This window comes from Myiozetetes cayanensis, unplaced genomic scaffold (genome assembly GCF_022539395.1).
Source record: "Myiozetetes cayanensis isolate MyiCay16 unplaced genomic scaffold, myiCay2020 scf9, whole genome shotgun sequence".
Lineage (NCBI taxonomy): Eukaryota > Metazoa > Chordata > Aves > Passeriformes > Tyrannidae > Myiozetetes > Myiozetetes cayanensis.
Genome location: NW_026088185.1, coordinates 35,005,187 through 35,025,882, shown reverse-complemented (window position 1 = coordinate 35,025,882; position 20,696 = coordinate 35,005,187). Strand labels below are relative to the sequence as shown.

General features: G+C 39.9%; 1 protein-coding gene across 4 annotated transcripts in view; it reads right to left on the bottom strand.

The window, feature by feature from the left end:
• Positions 1-3,317: 3,317 nt before the first annotated feature.
• ARHGAP15 (Rho GTPase activating protein 15) overlaps positions 3,318-20,696 on the bottom strand; it is a 334,404-nt gene continuing 317,025 nt past the window's right edge. For all 4 annotated transcript variants that reach the window (XM_050339915.1, XM_050339913.1, XM_050339914.1 and 1 more), the window contains one exon: positions 3,318-4,601. In XM_050339915.1, coding sequence (XP_050195872.1) covers positions 4,418-4,601 — 184 coding nt within the window. In that variant the 3' untranslated portion in view covers positions 3,318-4,417. The remainder of the gene's footprint in view (positions 4,602-20,696) is intronic.

Genomic DNA, 20,696 nt, shown 5'->3' with positions numbered 1-20,696 from the left:
AATGAGGTTATTTTTAAGGTCCCTTCCAATGCAAAGTATTCTATGATTCTATTTAAAAAAAAAAAAAAAAAGAGAGAGAAAAAAGAAAAATAGAATGGGTCTGAATAAAATGAGCACTAAAATAGAATGTTGTATTTTGACACAACTGGCTCTGTGCCTCAGTTTCTCACACCATTGATGGGCAGTGGTATTGCATCCCCAACCTCATGTCTTGAGTCTTGAATGCATTTAATTTTTTTAAATTTCATTGCATGTTTTCTGTGAAAAAGTGAAGTGGCAGCTCATGTTTTCTATCCAACGTGCAGCCAGATCTTTGTAAAGCTCTGCAACGAAAATTGGGCATTAATTCTCCTAGTGTTTCGGGTATGTTTGGACGTATGTTATTGCTGAGTGTAAAAATAGCATGGAGTATGTAAGTAGTGGTAGAGGACACTCGTGTGCTGTGATCACACATGGTGAATTGGCACAGGGATGAGATTGCTGCTTTAGTAGCATCCTAAAGCATTACTTGAGCAGTGAAGGTTTGGGGTATGGCCTGACCTCCACAGGCCACTTTGTTTGTCCCTTGTCCCTTAAGGAAAAGTTGTTTCCTTTTTAATCCAGCTTGGGTGCTAGGAAAGGTCCTACAAAACAAGAATTGCCCTGGGCTCTGTTTATGTGATTGAGACCCATGCCTCTGATTATGCTGACTTCCCTGTGCTCCATGTTCCCCTTCCGAAGCAGGAATGCCATGCAAGGGAACCTGCTGTGCCGTGATAACGTGGGCATTCCCCCAGGCTCTACTTTCAGCCTCTTCTGAGAATCAACCATGTAAAATCTATATTCTACCTGATTATGCTGGTGATTGTGGGTCCCAGCTTACTTTCCAGCTTTCTTCTCAACTCTACCCGTGGTCTGTATACTTTGTGGAAATTGATTAGCTGAACTTCTGGAGTGCCTTGGGCTGAATGGCAGCCTCGGGCTCTGTAGTAGCGTGGGGTGCTTACAAAACCAGGCTGAATGTTACCTGAACTGTAGCTGTCCTGCCAGAGAATTAAAGGACTGTTAAAATGTATGTTGCTCTTACATATATATATATATATGTATGTATGTATGTACCTACATAAATAAAAAGAGGGATGAAGATCTGTCCAAGGGAGTTTATACCTCCTCTTTCAACTGTAGCTCAGTAAGTCAGTCTGTCTTTCTCTTTTTTTTTTTTTTTGTTCAGAAATTCTATTTTGTCATTGAATTTCTTGAGTTAAAAACTGACTATTTTTCTCGCAGGAGTTTAGGATTCAATAAATTGATATTTTTACTTTTATGTTCATGAGAAATCTTTCTAGCTGGAAATGCCCTTTTGGTTCCATCCTAGGTCTCTTTCTGGTATCTCCTTTTACCTTAATCCCAGTTGCTTCATGCTCATGTTTCTCACACAAGTTTGAATAGAAGATCCTATTCACAGGGACATACAAATAAACACAGGGATTCTTGGACATAGTTTCTCTGCTGCATTCTTAGCTTTCATTTCTCTGATCACTTACCATTAATAGCTCCTTGCTTAATATATCTGTGGCCTCTCTCAAAATGAAGCTAGCTCCTGAAAGAAAAGGTCTTCTGCAAGTCTAATTCTGACTTGCCAAAAATTTAACAAAGTTTGAGCAGCATTTCTACCAAGTGAATGCTCTAAAAAGTAACAACTGGGGGGCTATCAGTGAATTGCTCATGGTGATAGAGACCAAACTTGGACACTTTTGGGATTTAGAAATGTGTGTGTCCAGCAACAAAAGAGTGTTGGAGCCACACTGCTGTGAGCTTGGTTAACAAAATCAAACTACCTGAGCAGGAGTTAAAAGAAACCCTTCTGCAGTTAAGGCTTGAAAATTTATTTTTTGTTTTGTTTTGTTTTGTTTTGTTGTTTGTTGTTTTTTTGTTTTTTTTTTCCCACTCTTACCATCTTTGCCCTTCTGGTTTCTGCTGATGGCTGGAGCTGTGGGGCTGGCTCTTTGACTAATGGTTGAGTGAGTAATTTTTCCCATTAAATTGATGCAGATATTATAGGATACAGGGAGAAGATTGGTCTCTCGGGGAAGGAAGCAGCGTGGTAGCAAGGCCTGGCCATTCCTTTCTGTTGTCAGGATGAGGAGGGATAGATGTCTGCTATAGGCCCTGGGTAGAAACTCTCCTGTGGTGAGAGACACTTGTGTCCTCCCAAACTGACTGCCATGTTCAGGCTGCTTTTACAAAGCATTTAGCAGAGCAGTCAGCACTTTTGTACAGCATTCATGGAAGGAACCCTTCAAACCCAAAGAAAGGCTCGTGTGTCCAAAAGTTTCCTTGATTTCCCTCCCCCCCCCCGCCTCCTTGAACCAAACCAGTTGATCTCAGGAAAGATACGGGTTCATTTCATGAGCCTTGTCTTGCTTATAAAAACAAGACAAGAGGAGTCTCCATGCTCCAAAGAAATCTTAAAAGAAGATTAATTAATTAATTAAGAATCTTTTCGTCTGAGTGCAACAGGCTCCAAGTAACAAGTGAACTTTTCATTTCCAGTAATAGCAGAAATTACTTCAATAGCATGATTGTGAGCACCCGTGGGGCCATAATGTGAATGGTCTTTATTAAGGAATAGACTGAACTTCTGACTATCTTTCTTCCAGTCATTTCCACAGGCTATAAACAGCGCCTGGTTTGTTGCTATTAAAAGAGTCTACAGACAGGGATGCTGAAAAGCATTACTGTTTAAGTACTCATGGCCTGACATCAACATGAAAAATATTTTCTTGAACGTTAAAGTGAATTTGGGTTCTCCAGAACTTTATAGTTTTGTTCAGAAATGATTGCGCTGAATATCTGTGATACGAGGGAGATTTTATTTGGTTTTGTTGTGGTTTTTCATTTTAATTACTGGTCACTGCCCCTCTGTTTTGCTTGATTTTTTCAGACACCTGTGAAGTCAAAAAACATCTCGAGGCCAGTTTTTATGATATCTTGGTGTTATTTTTCTGCCTGTGTTAGTACCTGATGAAAGAGCCTGGTCTTAGTTAATGATCAGGCCTCATTATATGTTTGTTCCCATAAAGGACCACTCTGAGGAGTGACCTTTCCTCAATAACATGGTATTTGGCACGACCATGCTGAGTAAAAACTGAGGCAATCCATGATCTGCTGAGGTGATATTGAAGACATATCTCTCATGCACAGCAGACCTATGCATTAATCCTATGTTTTGGGGTCTTTAATTGCTTTAAATATTTGCTTCTAGATCTGTGTTTCACACATCTTATTTACATGGTTTATTTTTCATTTTATGAACAAATCGATAACCAGACAGACTCTTTACCACACTGGATTAGTTTTATTTATTCTCTTTGAACTTGATTAAAAAGCTGTCAAACATAAGTCTACATTTTATCAGCAGAATACTTTTACAAAACAGGGTAGGAGATGTGTATAGCTGGAAACATACATTTCAAAATGAAACAATATTTGATATATTCTAGACAGTTACCCTTTTGTTTATCCATGACAACTGAAACTAACCATCAAATGCATAAATTGATTCAAGTCTAGCCAAGTAATCCTAAGGGCATATGAAAAGGCTTTTTTTTAAAGTTCTTTCTAGATGAATTTAATGTAGTTCACCAATAAAGCATCCTCAGGAGCACAATACAAATGCTACAGAACATGAGATAGCTGGGGAAAGCGGGCAGATGTACAGTGTGATGAAGAATCAAAATGGATGTTACATTAAAATGAGCAGTCATGCAATGTCTTCATTTCATGTACTGCATTTAAGTAAAAATGCCAAAGTTCCAATTCCATTTTTAATTTCTTTTCGGCACTGTTATGCTAATAGTGACATTCTCATTTTGTTTGTGTTTGTTTATTTTATTTGTTTTAAAGCATTGCATGTAATTTTTTTTTCCCAATTCTTGGGGTAGACAAATTGATTATTCATCATGTCTTTAATTTTCAACATATATCAAAGAGAAAGGTAAATTATACTCAGATTAGCTATGAATGATCTGGTATCTCTGCTTTAATTCATTGCTTTTAATATACATATTTTAATCCGTTTTTCACAAACCTCCTCAATTATTATTTGTCTTTCTGTGCCATTGCATATGTTGGTAAACAGCATTTTCTATGGTCTTGGGCCATATGCTGTATGCTCAGCTTGCAGAAAAAGTGACACTTGGAGTGCTAGCATAATGAAACTCTCAAAGGGTTAATGCAGAATACATATAGGCAAATGTTGACAATATTTTTTATTCCAATGTTTGAAAATTAGACACAAAATCATCATTAAGTTTGCACAAAATGAGGCATCTGTCACTTGAAAGAAAAAGAAATATTTCAGAAATATGTTTACAGAAATGTAAAAATATTAGACATCAAGACAGATGTGAACGTTTTCAATAACAGGCCCTGTCTGTCAGTCTTCCTCCGAGCCGAAGATCTTGCTGTACTCGCTCAACATAAGTTCAACTATCTGATTTTGGTACAGCATGTGGACTGCCATGTTCCCTGTCTCCTTTTCAGGTCTAAGGAGTGTTGGTCCAAACACAATTCCCAAGCTTTGTGTTGACATAAGATTCACGGATTCCTTGGCTGCTATCCTGTTGACGAAAGGAAAGAATTGGTTAAAAAGAAGGATGTCAGAGGAGTCACTGTTGCTCTTGAAGTACATAGAGGCACTTTTTAACTGATTCTCCTAACAGGGATGTTTGTTTGGTTAACTTATCAAAAAGAAAGAAAACAGGGAGGCAAGAGAAAGTTCTGCCAATGTGGCAAACAAGGAAAGGAGAGTTTTTGTGGTGACGGGGAGAAGATTCCCTGCTTCCCTTAACGTGGTCTCCAGCACTGAAAGAGTTGTGGAAACCAAAAGAAAGCCCCTTAATATAGAGCTCATATGAAACACATTCCTTCTGCTAATTTAAATCCAATAAAGTGACTATGGTCTGAAATGGATTGTGAAATTTATGTAACTAAAGACTTTTGCATGCCTTATCCTGACACAAAGTTTCTTGGAAGACACAGAGACCACATACCTTAATGAGATGACTTAGAAAATAATGGTAAGGATTATAACCTTTGATATCTTTATTACCCACAAAATTACAAGAGAAGGACTATTATTATTAAAAGTTGATCTCGTGTCTGTATTAAGACTTAATATTCCTGTGGAAATGGCATTAAGGATGGAGAAGTCTGGTCTAAGAACAGTATGGGTTTAATGGATGGAGTTTAGATAGGCAGTTTCACATAAATCCCTGCAGTGGTGAGTACAAACTAAGTAGAAATCCATTTGCCTCAACCCTCCAGAATATATAATGTATCCTAGGTTGGAAGGACTAGTAAATGAAGATACATATTTTATAAATAAATTGCATGGCTCTACCAAGGAGTGAGAATGAAGTGTAACTTCAATAGGTAAATGTTTGAATTTGTGGATGCTTCCTTAACCTGATAGTTTCCACTTAAATATTCCAAGTGGATTGTTGAAGCCAGTGCTGCTTTTCCCCCCTCCTCTCCCATTGTCACTCATTCACCTTTTTAAATTCCAGACAGCAATTTAAAAACCATCACAGCCTGTCTCTGTTTTCCCATACCTGTTGCTGATTTTACAGCAAGCTATGCTATAAAGGAAAGAAACTTCATGACACATAATGGCTTCAGGCACTGAAAAAAGGGTTCCTTTCATGTTAGTGGGTGGGTCACACAGCAAAAAGCATCGTTCTTGTGGATTTGTGCCAATCTTGTCGTTCACCACATTCCTTGAGCATCAACACTCGTGTTTTTTTCCTGTATATAAATAGGAAGAATTACTTAGTTCTGCCTCATGCTAGTAACCGTGGTGTCCATTGCACAAAACACTCTCCATATGGCACTAATCAGATTGGCTTAACTATTAGTTTCTTAAAATATAGCATCTTCATTAAATTTTTTAAAAATTAATTATCTCTCCTCTGTGGTAATATTAATATATCATCTCTTCTCTTAGGAGTTCAAAAAGTCTAAAAAGTTAGTAGTTTGGTTGCCAAATGACTGTGTGGGCTTCTGATGGATGTCACACATCTTTATCACAATTGAAAATGTTGCAGAGGTGACGAGGTTGTTTTGCTTGATGCCACTCACGCAGCAGCACGTACATCAAGCTTGGGACCTCTCTGTGACAAAGACTTGATTTCTGTTGAGCTTGTTACATGGCAAAAGTTGGAAACCTCATAAAGTGGTTGGTGATGACATCAGGATGCAGAGATGTGCGTTCACCAGGGGAAAATAATTCAGCTGTTGTATCTTGTGTAACTCTGGAGGTCATCAGTTTAGCATCACTGCAACGAGGGGGAGTTGATAATGGGCAGCACTGATGGAGCTGGAGGAGAAACACCTTGCTGGGAGAAGGAAGCAGTGGACTGTGGATGAGCAGAGTCAGGGGAAAGAAAGGAGGTGGAGGAGCTCAGTTTCCTGAAGGGACAGGAGGGGAACGACTTCCTTTGCCTGTAAAATGTGGAGCAGGGTGTTGAGACCCTCTCTGACCGATGTTGACACAGAACATGGAAGGTTCACAGCTAACCCTCCTGTCCTTGTTTGCCATCATTTTGAAGGAGAATAGTTTTTCCTTGTTTCTCCCAGAGATTCCATCCCTCGCATCAAATTCTGGTAAAGTCCAGGCATTGCCAGCTTTTCTCAGCGATCAGGAGGTGAGGGTATGGCATGAAGCAAAGGAGGATGTGCATGGTGTGTGTTGGTGATGGAGAGGAACTGGTTATCTGTCGTGGTTCATCAGTATGTAACGTGGCACTAAGAGTATTTGCATAGATTTGGGATGTCTATAGCTTAACACCAGAATAAGAATTATTTTATTGAGAAAATTTCTTGGAAAGTCTTGATGTATTCACTCAGTTTTACTCATTTTGATGACCACAGTAGTGAAAAAAAACATGAACCAAGCAAACTTAGAAACAAATAGTTAAATAATTTGTGGTAAAATACAGCTACTGGAGGGAAAGAAGGAAGGAATTCAATCCAGCCTGAACAAAATAATTATAAGTTTGGGACCCTATGTCTTTTTGAGTTACAAATATTTACCAGTGAAATTCTATAACTAATAGTTTTTTCATCTGTTCACAAAAGAAGTCAAAGCAAATCAGTATCAAATATGCACACTTAAAGCTATTACTATAGCTGCTAAGTGAAATTGAGTTGTTAAAAGAGAAAATCCTGAAAAAAATGGGCAAGAATTCCTTTTTTGGCAAGAGAAAGAGCAGAAAGAGTGATACACCATTTTCAACATAAAAAGTGAAAGGAAATGCCAGAGGTACTTTTTGTCAAGCCCAAATGAAAGGAGCAATGATCCATCAATTTAAGATTATTTTAGAAACAATCCATAATCCAGTGCCACAGATGTTGGAACCATATCAAGAAATTGTTGGGCGTTATGCTGAACAAGATTATTTTTTTCCCCCAAAATAACTGAGCTTCAGGGATGGCTTCAGTCCTTAAAGATCACAAGTCAGGAGACATACAGAAAATACAGTTCTCATTATTAATAGTAATGAAATTAATGATGTATTAAAACAGCAGAAGTGTCTGATAGGAGGGCTCTCGTGTCAATGGCAGATATATAAGGAAAAATACTTGAAATTTATGCTTTGACTGTTACCAAGGCAACTGCAAGCTGGAAAGCGTGTGATGGAGAACAGGGCAACTCTACAGCTAAGAGGGTCATTGTATGGTGAGTTGGCTCTCTAGTTCCATTAAACTGACACTTTTCAAACTCTCTAAATAAAATCATTATTAATTTTGACATTTGGAAAGCACACCGGATTATTACTTCAAACACACTGGGTGTTAGGAAATGTTCTTCATCCATTTTTACTCCGCAGTAACTGCTACATAACTACTGTACATAAAAAAAAGGAGAAGTCAGTGTACTTAGGGAGGAAATCCCCGTTGGAAAGGGGTTTTATTTTAGGCTGGAGAGTGTTGGAGAGTGGAGCTGTCCTCTGCCAGATGCATTGAGAACTGCTCAATTTTGTTTTCTTGTCCTTTTCCAGCCTGTGAGGATTTAATTTTACTCAATGTCAGGGGCATTTCTACCCTCAGCAGAAGTGGTTTCATCCATGCCTAATACTCTTCCACTGTTTTAAATTATATTTTAGGGTAAATTTCCAACAAGACAACCCTACTACTCTCCCATGAACTGGTAATACAGATTATGACTGAAGGACAACACATTACAAAATGAGGGATCAGAAGAGTAGGAACGGGTCTCTTGATATAATATTATGGACCAGATTGGCAGGTGTAGGAAATGCCATCTTCATGAATTCAGTGGGGGACAGAAGGATAAAAGTAGGTTTTGATCTTATCAGAATCCTGTCTGCCAGCATTATGCACAATATTTGAGTTCGTTAAGGAAGTGTCTGCCATTAGGGACAGAAACCAAGACTTAAACAGAGTTCAAGAGAGATTAAAGATAAATGGGAATATAGAAAACTCTCTAGAAAGGAGAAAAAAAAAAAGGTGTATCTGTGGCATCTGCCCTCTTGGTATAGCACCTAACCGTACAGAATTAGGAGCCAGCTCCTCTGTGAGTGGGTTATTCCAGGACAGCCCCTTTGGGACAGTTTTGTGCCTCGGCTGAACTGTGCTAGTGACCACTGTCATGGTCAGAGCTGCTCACCCCGATGGATGACAGGAATGATTTGATATGTGAGTTCCTATGCCTTAATAGGTCAAAGTCTGCTCATCCCATTGATTCACTCTGCCAATAATTATTCTCAAATTAGCCAATATCTGTTTCCTATCTGTGCTCAGGCATATGCAAATGTGATGTTCTAGCTTAAGGACTTGGCCCTGGGAAGGGCTCAGCTGCCTTCAGCTCTCCCCAACAATAATTCTGCTAACAGGCCTTTTCATACACTGTTACAGGCCAGTTTTTATGCAGCAGTTTCCTGACTTTTGCTATTGCAGAGCTCCCAATCAATTTGAACGTGTTAAAATTTGTCGCTTATGATGAACAGTTTCCAGCTCAACATTTTACCCTCCTCCCCCTCCCAAATGCTGGTTCACAGGAGTTAAAAAAATAACAGGTATTACATACTTTGCTTTAGTGACAAGGCATTTGGGAAGGAATCATCCAACCTTGAAATAAAATCTTTATTGAAAGCAATTCTACATCCATGCCCATCAGATACATTGTATGATCAGAGGCGGTGTCCCAGGGGAAAGCTCAGCGCCATAGACAGGGTTGATTACTTGGACCTCCTGTCAGTTCTTAACTCATTGACAATGGCTGAGACACTCAGCACAACTTTGTTTTCTTTATTTGGAAGTAAAGTTAATATACTTACCTTAACTGTGCCAAATGTAGTGGAAAATAACCTGATAATAAAACGTACCGTCCTAGCAAGTGATAATGCCTGTGTGTGTATAAGCACATTTTGGCAGGGCTTTTGCAGATGGGTTTTTCAGTGTTAGGAAGGAAGCATGAGTACAACATGATGCACAGATAATCTATCAGGGTTTTTCTCAGTGTATTTCCTTTCCATTTAAGGCCTGTTACATACTTTCCTGAGATATAACATATCACCGCAATGTCATTTTCCTCTGGGAATTTGTTTCAGTTCAGCTACAGTAGTTGTTTTTCGGGAAGAACTTGAGTGGATTTTGGTGCTGAAAAGTGAACTACAGCTTTGAGAGTCCTCTTAAAGCACAAACAACAATAGAGGTCTTACAACAGGTCAGAACCTTGAAGAGATATCCATGTCCAGCTGGATACACCAGCTTAGGAGAGAAATACACCCATTGTGAAGGAAGAGTGCCTGTGCACTACTTAGCCCCACCTTGGGAAACTTATGGAAGTAATTGGTAGTAAGTGAGCCCCTCACACCACAAACTCTGTTTGTGTCAACTGTTCAATTCCTTGCAGTGCTACGCAGAAAAATTTAAAATTTAGTGCTAAATTCAGATTCTTGATATTTTATGAATGCAAGTTAAACCTCATTACTATTTGTGTCCTGGCTTTATAGGTGATTTGCTCAGTTGCATTACAGTGGTATCCACCAGCTGATGAAGCTCAGCAAATGCAAACATCATCAGCTGAATCCTCAGCTTGTTGTCTGTGAGATCTCTGTTCCGCGTTAGGAGGGGGGAGCTTGCACACAAACCTGTGACCTGAGGTTTGTGCTTATAAAGGAGCTCCAACCCACTACAGTGTCTGTCCTTTTCAAAATGTGCCATGCAGTTTCCTCTGCAACAAATAAACACAATCCAGGGATCACAGTGGACTAATGCAGTTTTAAGCTACTTGTATTTGCCTCTGTAAAACATGAAGGTATTTTAAATCCCTGTTTGTTCCATAGGTTGAATTCGAAACAATAGCTAGGCTGGTAATAGAGAAACCAGGTCATGGCGTATGATATGTTACAAGAGGGGTCAGAAACAGTTCAGACATACTTAAGAGCTTGCTTTTGCTGAAAATAGCCTCGATGGCTCCTGGCCTACAGAAACTCCATAGGCTTCCTGTGCTCTGCAGCTGTGGGTTCGTATTACAGCTCTTTGGGAAAAATCCCTTCTCTTCAGTCGCTCTGGGATACAAGAATGAGCACTCGATGCTGTCTTCTGCTGCAGACTAGCCTTTAAATCTGACCATTGGATGGCTATATATAGTACCTGGACAGCTGACAGGGCCCCGGTGGAGAATGGGCTTCCTCAGGGGATCCCCCGCATATCTCACAGCACGAGCCCTTCCCTGGATGAACTGCCTTGGAGTGCAGCCCTCAATGAAAATAATAACTAAACTAACTCCGAACATTGCTTCACAGTTGGCTGAATAGACTCTGAGAAGCTGAAGAAAGGCATTTATTCTGGCTTAGCCTGGTTTAATAAGAGAACAGTTAAAAACAAAAGTGTTCTCAGCGTTGGGTGAACTTTGCTATCCGTATGACGTCCCTGCAGAAGAGCACACGCGCTCTTGCCTTTGCACACACCTCACACCGTGTCTGTCTTGTAAAGAATGTCTTTATCTTCTGGGTGGCTGAGGCCAGGAGGTAAAAACACATTTAGATATCTAAAGATACTCCAGCCTCTACTGGGGCTTTATTCAGGAATATGCTTTGGAGAAGTCCTGCTTGTTCTTCTGCGTAAGAGGAGGTGCACTGAGGAGCTGTGAGCAGGATAACATTATATCTGCACCTCAGCCTTGGGACTGTTTGTTTTTCCGGACATCTCCTGAGTCAGAGAAGGTCCAAGGGCACAGGATGCACAAGACCCTCGTGTGGGCAAAAACTCCCCCAAACCATATTGTGTCAAAGAGAAGGATTCATAAAATCTTTCCAAAAAATCTTCCCTATGACAAAAATTTCTGGTCTTCCTTTTGGAAAACTGACCCAAATGGGTCACCCACTACGTTCTTCCATTTACTGATAGCCAGCACTCTGCCCTCACAGTTTGGCTTGGGCTGTAATTTTTTTGTGTGTGAATGCAAACTGGTTCTGACTAGCGCTCTTAAGGGGAAAGATCTGGCTACTCCATGCTGCTATTGTGCCTGGAGTTTGCCTGTTTGGGCACAGCCTTTTGGTAGGAGTCAGCTGAAGGCCATGAACTTCCTTAAGGAGCATCCTGGACTCCTCTGGCTGCAGCTCCGTGCACAAGGCATTCATTTCTGCCCCTAGCAGCAAATATATCTCAAACAGCAGTGGACCCCTCTTCAAAAGGCACATGAGCACTGTGAGCATGAGCCTCTCCTTGGGGAGAGCAAAACCCCCTGTGACAGATGTTGGGCAGATGCTAATGCACTTCTTAGAGGTGTTTGGATAGTGGAGTGATAAAGGCAGTGTGAGACTATATAGAATAATATATATTCAGACAGAGATACACCATACAGAGGCCTTAAATGCATTTTTGGCTGGTGGTGTAACTTTTGCCGTGCTTGATTTTTTTTTAAATTTATTTTTCAATTCTATTTCTGATTTTTTTTTTCTCCAGAACAACTAGCTTATTGTAAAGACCAACCTGTCAGAGTCCTGGATCTGTGTGCTTTTGTGCCCTAAGTGGTTCAGAAGGCAACAGATAGTTTTTAAATAAATAGAGCTTTAACTTTTTAAATTGCTTAAATATTTTTGTTCAAAAATGCCTGAAGCTACATTTCCTTGTAACATTAAAAATAAAAAGCAGTTAGTAACAATCTCGCTTAAATCACGAATTGTAAATATAGAACCTTTATCATCAGCACAGCACATCCAAAAATGTCTTTGTAAAATAAATCAAATTATATGAGTTAATTGATTCCAGGCAACATCAGCAACTGCAGGTGGAAACTGAATAACAGGATGTTTATTAATGAGGGACTATTAATCAAAATTGACAATATCAATTCCTGTTTCTTTTATTTGAATTCTACCTGCAAAATCTATGGTCATACTCGCTGAATTTTAAAATAAAAATTTAAAAGTAGAGAAAACGCTGACACTTGGGATTTTAGCTTTAGATGTAGGGCTATTTGTTTAAACAGCGAAAGGATATCCTAAATCCAATTTGACAGGCAATGCCAAAGATGCCAGTGGTAATTAATTAGCACTTAATTTAGACCACAGAACAACAGGATATGGAATTGGTGCTCAGTGCCATTTCCCCTTAGGCTTCATCTCATGAGGGTCAGGAGTATGGCTGTTGCATTGAAGGTCAGTAAATAAATTGGGGGAACACATTGACACTGGACTTTTCATGATAGATATCCTTCACCCTTATTACTGCCTCTGGCTATGGCTGATGAGAAAAAGGACTGCAATTGTTCTGTGAAGAATGCTGTGGTGCTACACAGGCTCGAGCTGAGCAAGGTAGTGCCCGAGCTCACGCGTCGCACAGTCGTGGTGCTGGCGGAGAGTGCTGCCCCAACTTTGTGTCTGGGCTGGAAATAAACTTCTGACTGCAGCACAGAAAGCTTCAGGAACTCTGACAGGCGAGGAAATTCAGTTAAAAGCAGTCCTTAAGTTTGCTAGATTTGTGAGCTTAGCTTTAGATTAAGCATAATTAAAATCAAGGGAAGATTTTAAAGTGAGGTTAGAAACTAGGTCAGCAAGGGAAAAAACACATTTCCTTATTATCCCTCTTGTCTTTGTCTTAATAATATCTGGTACTCCTCCGTGGAGCTAAAGGCTCTTAATAAAGGTGGATTAATGTTATTAGCAGCATTGTTTTCTGGTGGGGACACTGAGGCTTTGATGTGCTTAATGATGGACAAACAGACAAAAGCAGAGCCACCGGTTCTGCTGGTAACCCAGCTGGTTTGTAACTCAGTGAAAGAAGCCACTTTCTGCAGCACACCCAAAGCAGAGGGCACATGGAAAGCACACAGGAGATCCTATGGAGCCTTCTTCCCAGAGGCACATCAGTTGCACTCTTTGATTCAGATTTACTGGTAAGAAAGATAGAAAGATTATGAGACTCGGTGTTATAATTTAATTGTCCTGCTCCCAGTAAAATTAGGCCATCTGTCAGCCACTTCTATGCTCCCTCTTCCAGTAATCTCTACCTGTCTTTCAAAAGAGGGGGCTCAGGTGGAAGGTGTCAGCACTGCCACTGATACTCAGTGATTTTACAGCTTTCTGAAAACACTTCTTACAAACTCTACCCTAGCATCTCTAAGTGGTCCAGTTCCCCAAGTCCCACAGGGTGATGTACAGTGGGAACTTCGGTATTTACAGCAGGGTGGTTCTTGTTGCACGTCCCAAATGTACTTCACCAGCACAGCTTTATCCCCTTGGTCACCAGAAGGGCTGCCTGCATTGCTGTGTCAGGAAAACACTGAGTTTGACAGCAGTCTCTGCTCAGAAAATATATTTTGGGAGCCCCAGGTTAGCAGTTATTTTAACTTTCACTTCATCACACCCTTTGCAGCATGTCTCTGGGCACTGAGTGAAATTTTGATTACTCTGAAAGTCACTGACAAAAATCCCAGAGACTGGGAGCCAGAATGGAGTCAGAATTTCACCTCATATAAGCTTAACTTTTCTCATTTTGGATGATATCTACTTTTACTAAGTGGAATTACTGCTTTTGATTATGTTCCATCTATAACCTCTTGCAGCCTTCAATTATAGCCCTTTTGCACTACCGTAATCCAGCTGACAGCAAATAACTCAGCCTTGGATATGACAGGTTTACTTTCTGACTTAGAGCCCAGAAGGGGCAATTGGCTGGAATTTCAACCTGGGATATTGAGCTGTAGACAACCTGCTCAAAAATCTTTGATGGTGAGCCTAGAGCTGGTCTTGAAAAGCTTAGTTTCACTAGCAACACATTGTTTTTGTCCAGTGACATGAATTAATTATTCAGTTCTGCAAGACAACCAGTAATTTTTGACGTTGAAATCAGAGAACGTGGCAAAGGGTTCCATGAAAGTCAGAGAACAAACTCTCATCAAAGTTATCCTTTTCTGTAAGCTCCTGTATAATGGATGTGCATAATCATTTAGTTTGGAAAAGATCTTTAGGATCATCGAGTCCAACCATTGTAATTACTTAAAACTTTTTCCTTTTCTTTTTTAAATAATGGAAAAAAAAATAATATTGGTCAATTAATTGCCTCCAATATGAAATCTTCTGGTTTTAACCTGTATTATCACCATTTTGCTGTTTAAAATGAAAGTCTTTTTGCAGTGACCTACCCAACAGAGATGATTTTGTATGGGATCTGACCTCAACCAGGATTCCTACTCTTCCAGGTTCAGTTCTGAACTCTCCACAAGCTACAATTGCAATGTATATGCACTGCATTTGTATCAGATTTGAAAGATGCTTTAACATGCCTCCCAGCACCACGATTGTTTCAGCCCTGATACTCAACACAAGTAGGATGAATGTAGCTCTTAAATGCACTAGTGAGTATGTGCCATGAGTCTTTGATTTCTTTAAACTTATTTACATTTTACTCGCCCTTGAGCAACGAATTTACTGTGTCAGCATTGTCTTCTCTACTTACACTTTGTCTGTCTTGTCCTCTCACCTTAGCTTGATGTTTATTTTTTTGTGCACGTGTATAGTCCATTGCACTAAATGCAGGAACTGCCTGGAGTGGAGGATTTTACATATATTGTGTTTTTCTAAGAAGCACCCTTTGTAGTACTGCAAGTTCTGCAATATTTCCTGGATTTAAACTAGCTTTGAATTTTCTCGTCAGTTCCTTTAAAGTCAAATACCCATTCACACATGTACTGGTCTCAGATGACTCTGGTCTAGCTGCCTTAGTTACTTTATAAAGTCTTTATTCTCTATACAGGCAGCTCTACCTCTCTTAGCAATTGTGTTTCTTTCATCTTTGAAGCTTCAAGTGACCAGATTTGCCCATATTTGCTTCTGCCTGACCCTGATCAAAATCCACATTTAGAAAAACTCTTGAGGAATCATAGATGAGTCTCTTAGACCTCCAAACCCAAATCATGTCTGACACAGGCTGAAAAATTTTGGAACAACAGGTAAAAGACAGCAATCTTGCTGTTGATATCAAGGCATGGTCATCAGTCTTGGGACAGCTCCCTCATTAAACAGTTTCCAGGACATCCTTTTGTAGGTGCTGCATAGATCTCCCCCTGCAGCAGAAAATGTCTAACTTGAAGTGAGTGGTTGTAGGTGGATTTACAAGCTGAGAAAGTGCCTCTTTAGGAATCAAATATTGTAGTTTCAGGATGCAAAAGCTCTATAAAAGTAATTTAATATGAAGAGGAGTGGAAACCTGTTAGTGTGTAACACACAAAGGTTATGAAGTTCCTTGCCATAGGGGTCAGGTGAGATCTAGAATGTATTCACCAAGATTTGAAATTTGCTCTGAGCTAGAAATATCTGGGTTGACTCTGAGTCCAGAGCAGCTGCAGTGGCTTCCATGGGTAGATGTTCTGAAGGAATGAAAGCTCATTCTTGCAATGACACTTTTATGAGACCGTTATCCAGACATGGAAACAATCTGGGCTGTCTGAGGAGGTGGTATTAAGTTGCCTGCTACTACTGCTGCTACAGCCCTGTGAAAATCCTCTCTGGGATGAGAGTTTGAACAAGACAAACTGATGTTCCCAGTAAACTTTACTTACTGGAAAGCTTCCATATGGTATAGGTTTGTACCATAGCACCATGTGCTGTGTGCTGATAGTGTATGGTGATTGCTGATAGTGTTTGGTGAAGGTCTGGCCTTGGCAATATGGGTAGCAATGATCTGGGAAGTGGGAACAGTTTCCAGACAGATGAAGTGCTATCCTGAGGTGGTTTGGGGAGGCTGAGTTTAGTGCTGACGCAGAGAACACTGTGCAGAAAGTTTGAGCTTTCTTCACAAAGGTGCTCTGAGAGCTACAGGAGAGCGATTGGTGGGATCTGTAAAAAACACTAAACTTTCCTGAATTCCCTTTTCTTGACTATCTCCATGGCAAGGGGTCTTCATTTGGAAGACCACAGGAAACCTCTGGAGAGGATGTGGCAGTGCTGTCTAACATCAGGGCTGAGGTGGTGTAGAAACACTCAGCCTGGAGGAGGTAACTGGTTGCATCTTGTGGACCAGGGAAGGAGGCAAGTTGGCTGGAGTGAGCTGCTTCACAGATTTATGATTTTACATTGCACCATAATGCGTAATGTACGAAAAGATAAATATTTTCCATTCAGCAACATCTTGCTGTATTTTCATCTAACTCTATAATTTTAATTATAAAGTGAACATAACCTGTATCAAATTATGATTTTGTTAACATATTGAATGAGGACAAGAAAAATAAATACCAGATTTTATACTGTACAGGCACATGAAGGTATAGTAAAAAAATCTGGTTTCCTTGACCACATTGTCATAATATGCATATATAACTGCTTATTGAATCCAGGCTGTGTAGACAACAGAAAGAACACTGGCTCCATACCATCACAATGCATGCCCACAACAAAGAGGAGGAAAGAACAGGCTCTTTCATTGTGTGTTTCTAAGTATTACCAACATAAGGGCTAAAAACTACCTCTGTCTGAAGTGTATCTATACAGCCATGCATAAGTTATTAACTGGGCTCCCTCAGCACAGTTGCTGAAAATATTAATATATTCAAATTATATTCTAGCTACTGCAAAAACAGTAGATCAGAAAAACGTATTAAAATCTCTTCAGACAAAAGGAGTCATGTTATTTATAAAGTTCCTTCCCCCACACCCCCCCTGCTTACTGGAACACAAACCTTCATTGTATATTAGTACATGAGAATGCAAGATGATCCTTAGATGTCAAAATGTGGCTTAAAGTTTGAATGTAATCATAAAACAGTGACTCCAGCGCTTGCCATAAACAAATTGTCACTGGTATTATGTAACTTAGACTATTCACAAAGTATAAAAGATGGGAAGAATAAAAGGTGGCTGCCAAACACTATGGGCCAAATCCAAAGGTTGTGCCGAACTGCGCCAGTGGGCTGGGAATTGTAAACCCAGCATGGAATTCAGATTTGCACTCCTTGGTGTTTGGGCTGCTTAAATTAGCTTGAGACTAGGACTGGGGTTTTTTATTTAATTTGTCAGTAAGGCAGCAAAGCAGCAACCAGTGTTTTCTGCAGCCCCCCCCCCCCTCACTCTTAGTGGAAGGTGGGAAAGTGGGATAAAAGTTCCCTAGTTGCTACAGGATGGAGTGGTTTTCTGGGGTGCAAACAGGCATAGTCAGTCACCAGCGATGCAGCCTGGGAAGGGAATCATCACCCTCCGATCCGGTGGTCTTGAATTTTTCATGTTATCCAGAGCGTAGGGTTCCGCCTCTTAGGGCTCAGACCCTGCTCTTCGCTTGGACCCCTCTGGAAGGCTGATTAATGATGGAAAAACATACATCGAGGCAGAAGGCCTTGTCTGTGAACAACAACTAATCATTCATGGCCACTTCCCTTTAGTCCAGGCTTTAGGAGTAAAGTATATTGATAATACATGCAATTTAAATTGCACCCAGCGTTTGCGTTAATGCCCTTTATCAGGGACAACAACCAAACTATATGGTTGTACAACCCTCCTTCCCCCCTCCAGCCCCCTTCCTATTAAGAGTAAAATGACATTTTTTTTTTTTTCGCATCCTGAAATAATTGCTGAAGCAGAGATACTGGTTTAACTCATTATGAATTATTAGTGGAAAAGTGGGTCTCAGAAGTATGTTACATCTGAAATATTTTTCGTCACTTGAACATGTGCCGTCCAGAACTGGCCCTGTTCTACCAGGCACTGGGAACAAACACTTCGCATTCACAGATGCTCCTAATTTGGTGTGGTTTGGAGTGTAATTTAGATCAAACGTATCCATGTAAATGAGTCAGGGTTTCTTAATTAGGTGCCTCTAAAGAAAAAACTTGGACCACATCAGTAGGTGTGGGTGTGGTGCCCACAGTACTGGAATCTTTTCTATAGATGAAGCTTGAGTTTTGTTCAGGCGTACTGTAGGTTTTTCTTTCCCTTTTTTTTTTTCCTTCTTTCCTCTTTTTTTTTTTTCCTAAAGCACAATAATAAATCTGCAGATGGCATAGACATAAAGACGCTACTTCAGAGGAGCTGTCTAAAACACTGTCTCTTTGGCAAATGCCTTAAAGTAGGTCATTCTGCTGTGATTTAGGTTTATATTTCATTGCCAGCTTTTTGTTCCCATTACAAGTAGGGTGCATTCCAGTCCACAGATTTGCTCTTCTTTTTTTCTTTTTTTTTTTCTTTTTTTTTTTTTTTTCAGATTGGTTCTTACTTACAAGAATTTGAAGTTCTTCGTAAGAAAATGGCCAATACCCTGTCAGAAGTAGTAATCATGCACTTGACCACAAAAAGAGATGTATGAAGGTGATAACCTGCACATGTTGGAATGTAAAATGCCATTCTATGGAAGCAAAAATTGTATTGATTCTCGTAACATGGTGATTGAAATGATTGTTACATCTTTTGCAATGTGTGAAAAAAGATTTGATCTAATGTCATTCCAGAGCTCTCACAGAGCAGGGCCATCCATGGCCTTAGTTGTACAGGTATTTGCTTTTGCTTTTTACATATCTGCCACTGAAAAGCGTGTATTTTATAGCTTATTAAAAAAAAAAAAGTCAGGGGCTATTTTCCCATCAAATTGCTGGGGGATTTACATGCCAAACTCCCACCAGCCTTAATGAATTACCTGCATAAATTCCCTTTCAATCAATAGTAGAATAGATCCTATTGTGCTATATTAATTATTTTGCACAAAGCGTTGACATTTTGGCATTAAAGTGGGTTTTTGTGTTTGTTTGTTTTGTTTTTTAAGTTCCAATGAATATCTAAGAAACTTCAAGCCTATTATTTATTTTACAACCTTAGTTCTGAGAGAAATCACATATCTTTAGGCAGCAAAATGAAAAGCACTGCAATTTACCCTTTGATGACCTGGTCCCAGACATTAATGTGTTTGGGCCCAATATACCAAAACAGCAAAAGAAAAAAAGGTGGGGAAAGCCATTTTGTAGTGAATTGAGCTTTCTTAGTTTTGGCCAGCAGAAAAACATTTGAGCTGAAAAGAAAACTAACCCAAAGCAATACTGAGAGGTTACAAAATCACATAAATTAACTCCGCCGGTGATATTTTGCTGAAGCTTGTGTGAGTGCAAACCAGAAGCAGGATCCTCACGTGGTCCTGATTAACTGAGGAGTCCTTAGCAGTAACCAGCCCTCCCTGGGATGTGCTACCCAGATGCACATGTACTCCCACAGCACATGGATGAGCCTTCAAAGGCACGGGGGGCTCGTGGTGGGGGACTGGGGAGCAAGTGAAGAGTGGAAGTGAGAAGTGTTGGCTGTGTCGTGGTGGGAAAGTGCCTTACCCTCTCCATTCCTCACTTTCTTTATCTGCTCAACTAGGATAATAAAACTTACTGACCTGAAAAGGAAGTTGGGAGATTTAATTAATGTTTGAAAAGCTTTTTTGAGATCGTTTGATATTGAGCAATGTGCGATGAACAATAGGAGCTCTTGGAAACAGGGACTCTATCTATCAGGATTTGTGTACTGCACTCAGCACAATGGTGCCGTGCGGCCAAGGAGTCAACTGTGTCATAAATATTTAAATTAAAGCTATGTTAATTATTTTTATCATTCTGTTATTTGCTGATACAACAGTTCAGTAGTGGGTAGCATTGAAAAGTACCAAGTGCAATTATTTGCCTGACTGTTATGAAAATCAGGGTTTATATTTTTAAATGTGGTTGTGGAAATAGGAAGTGGATGAAAACATGGGTGAAAATGTGGTTTTAATTACTCATCATTCTTCTCGTTAAAAACACTAAGCTGTAAGGTATTCTTTGGTGAAGAGCTAAACTTTATAAACTTTCTTATTCCACAAGGATTGGGCAAGACTGCAAAAACCTCGGTAGCAGGTCACCCCCACCCCAAAGTGTGTAAAATCAAAATATATAAAGGTGCTTCTGAAAAACTGGATTTCTTTATTGCCTTTAACCCAAAATCTACTATTACTCCTGTCCTGTGCACACTTGTGCCTGGTGCACAATTTCTTGTGTCCAATAATATACAAAAGACCAGTTTAGTGGACTGATGTGGACTTAGCAGAGAGAAAATGAGTTTAAATCTTCCTCTTCCCCCAAAATGAGCCTTGGGAAGCTGTAGTAAAGGGGATGAGTGTTGGCATTGCTCCAGCCCCTTTGTAAAACTCTTCTAGAGCTGAAACTGAGACAAGTGTGTGTGCAAGAG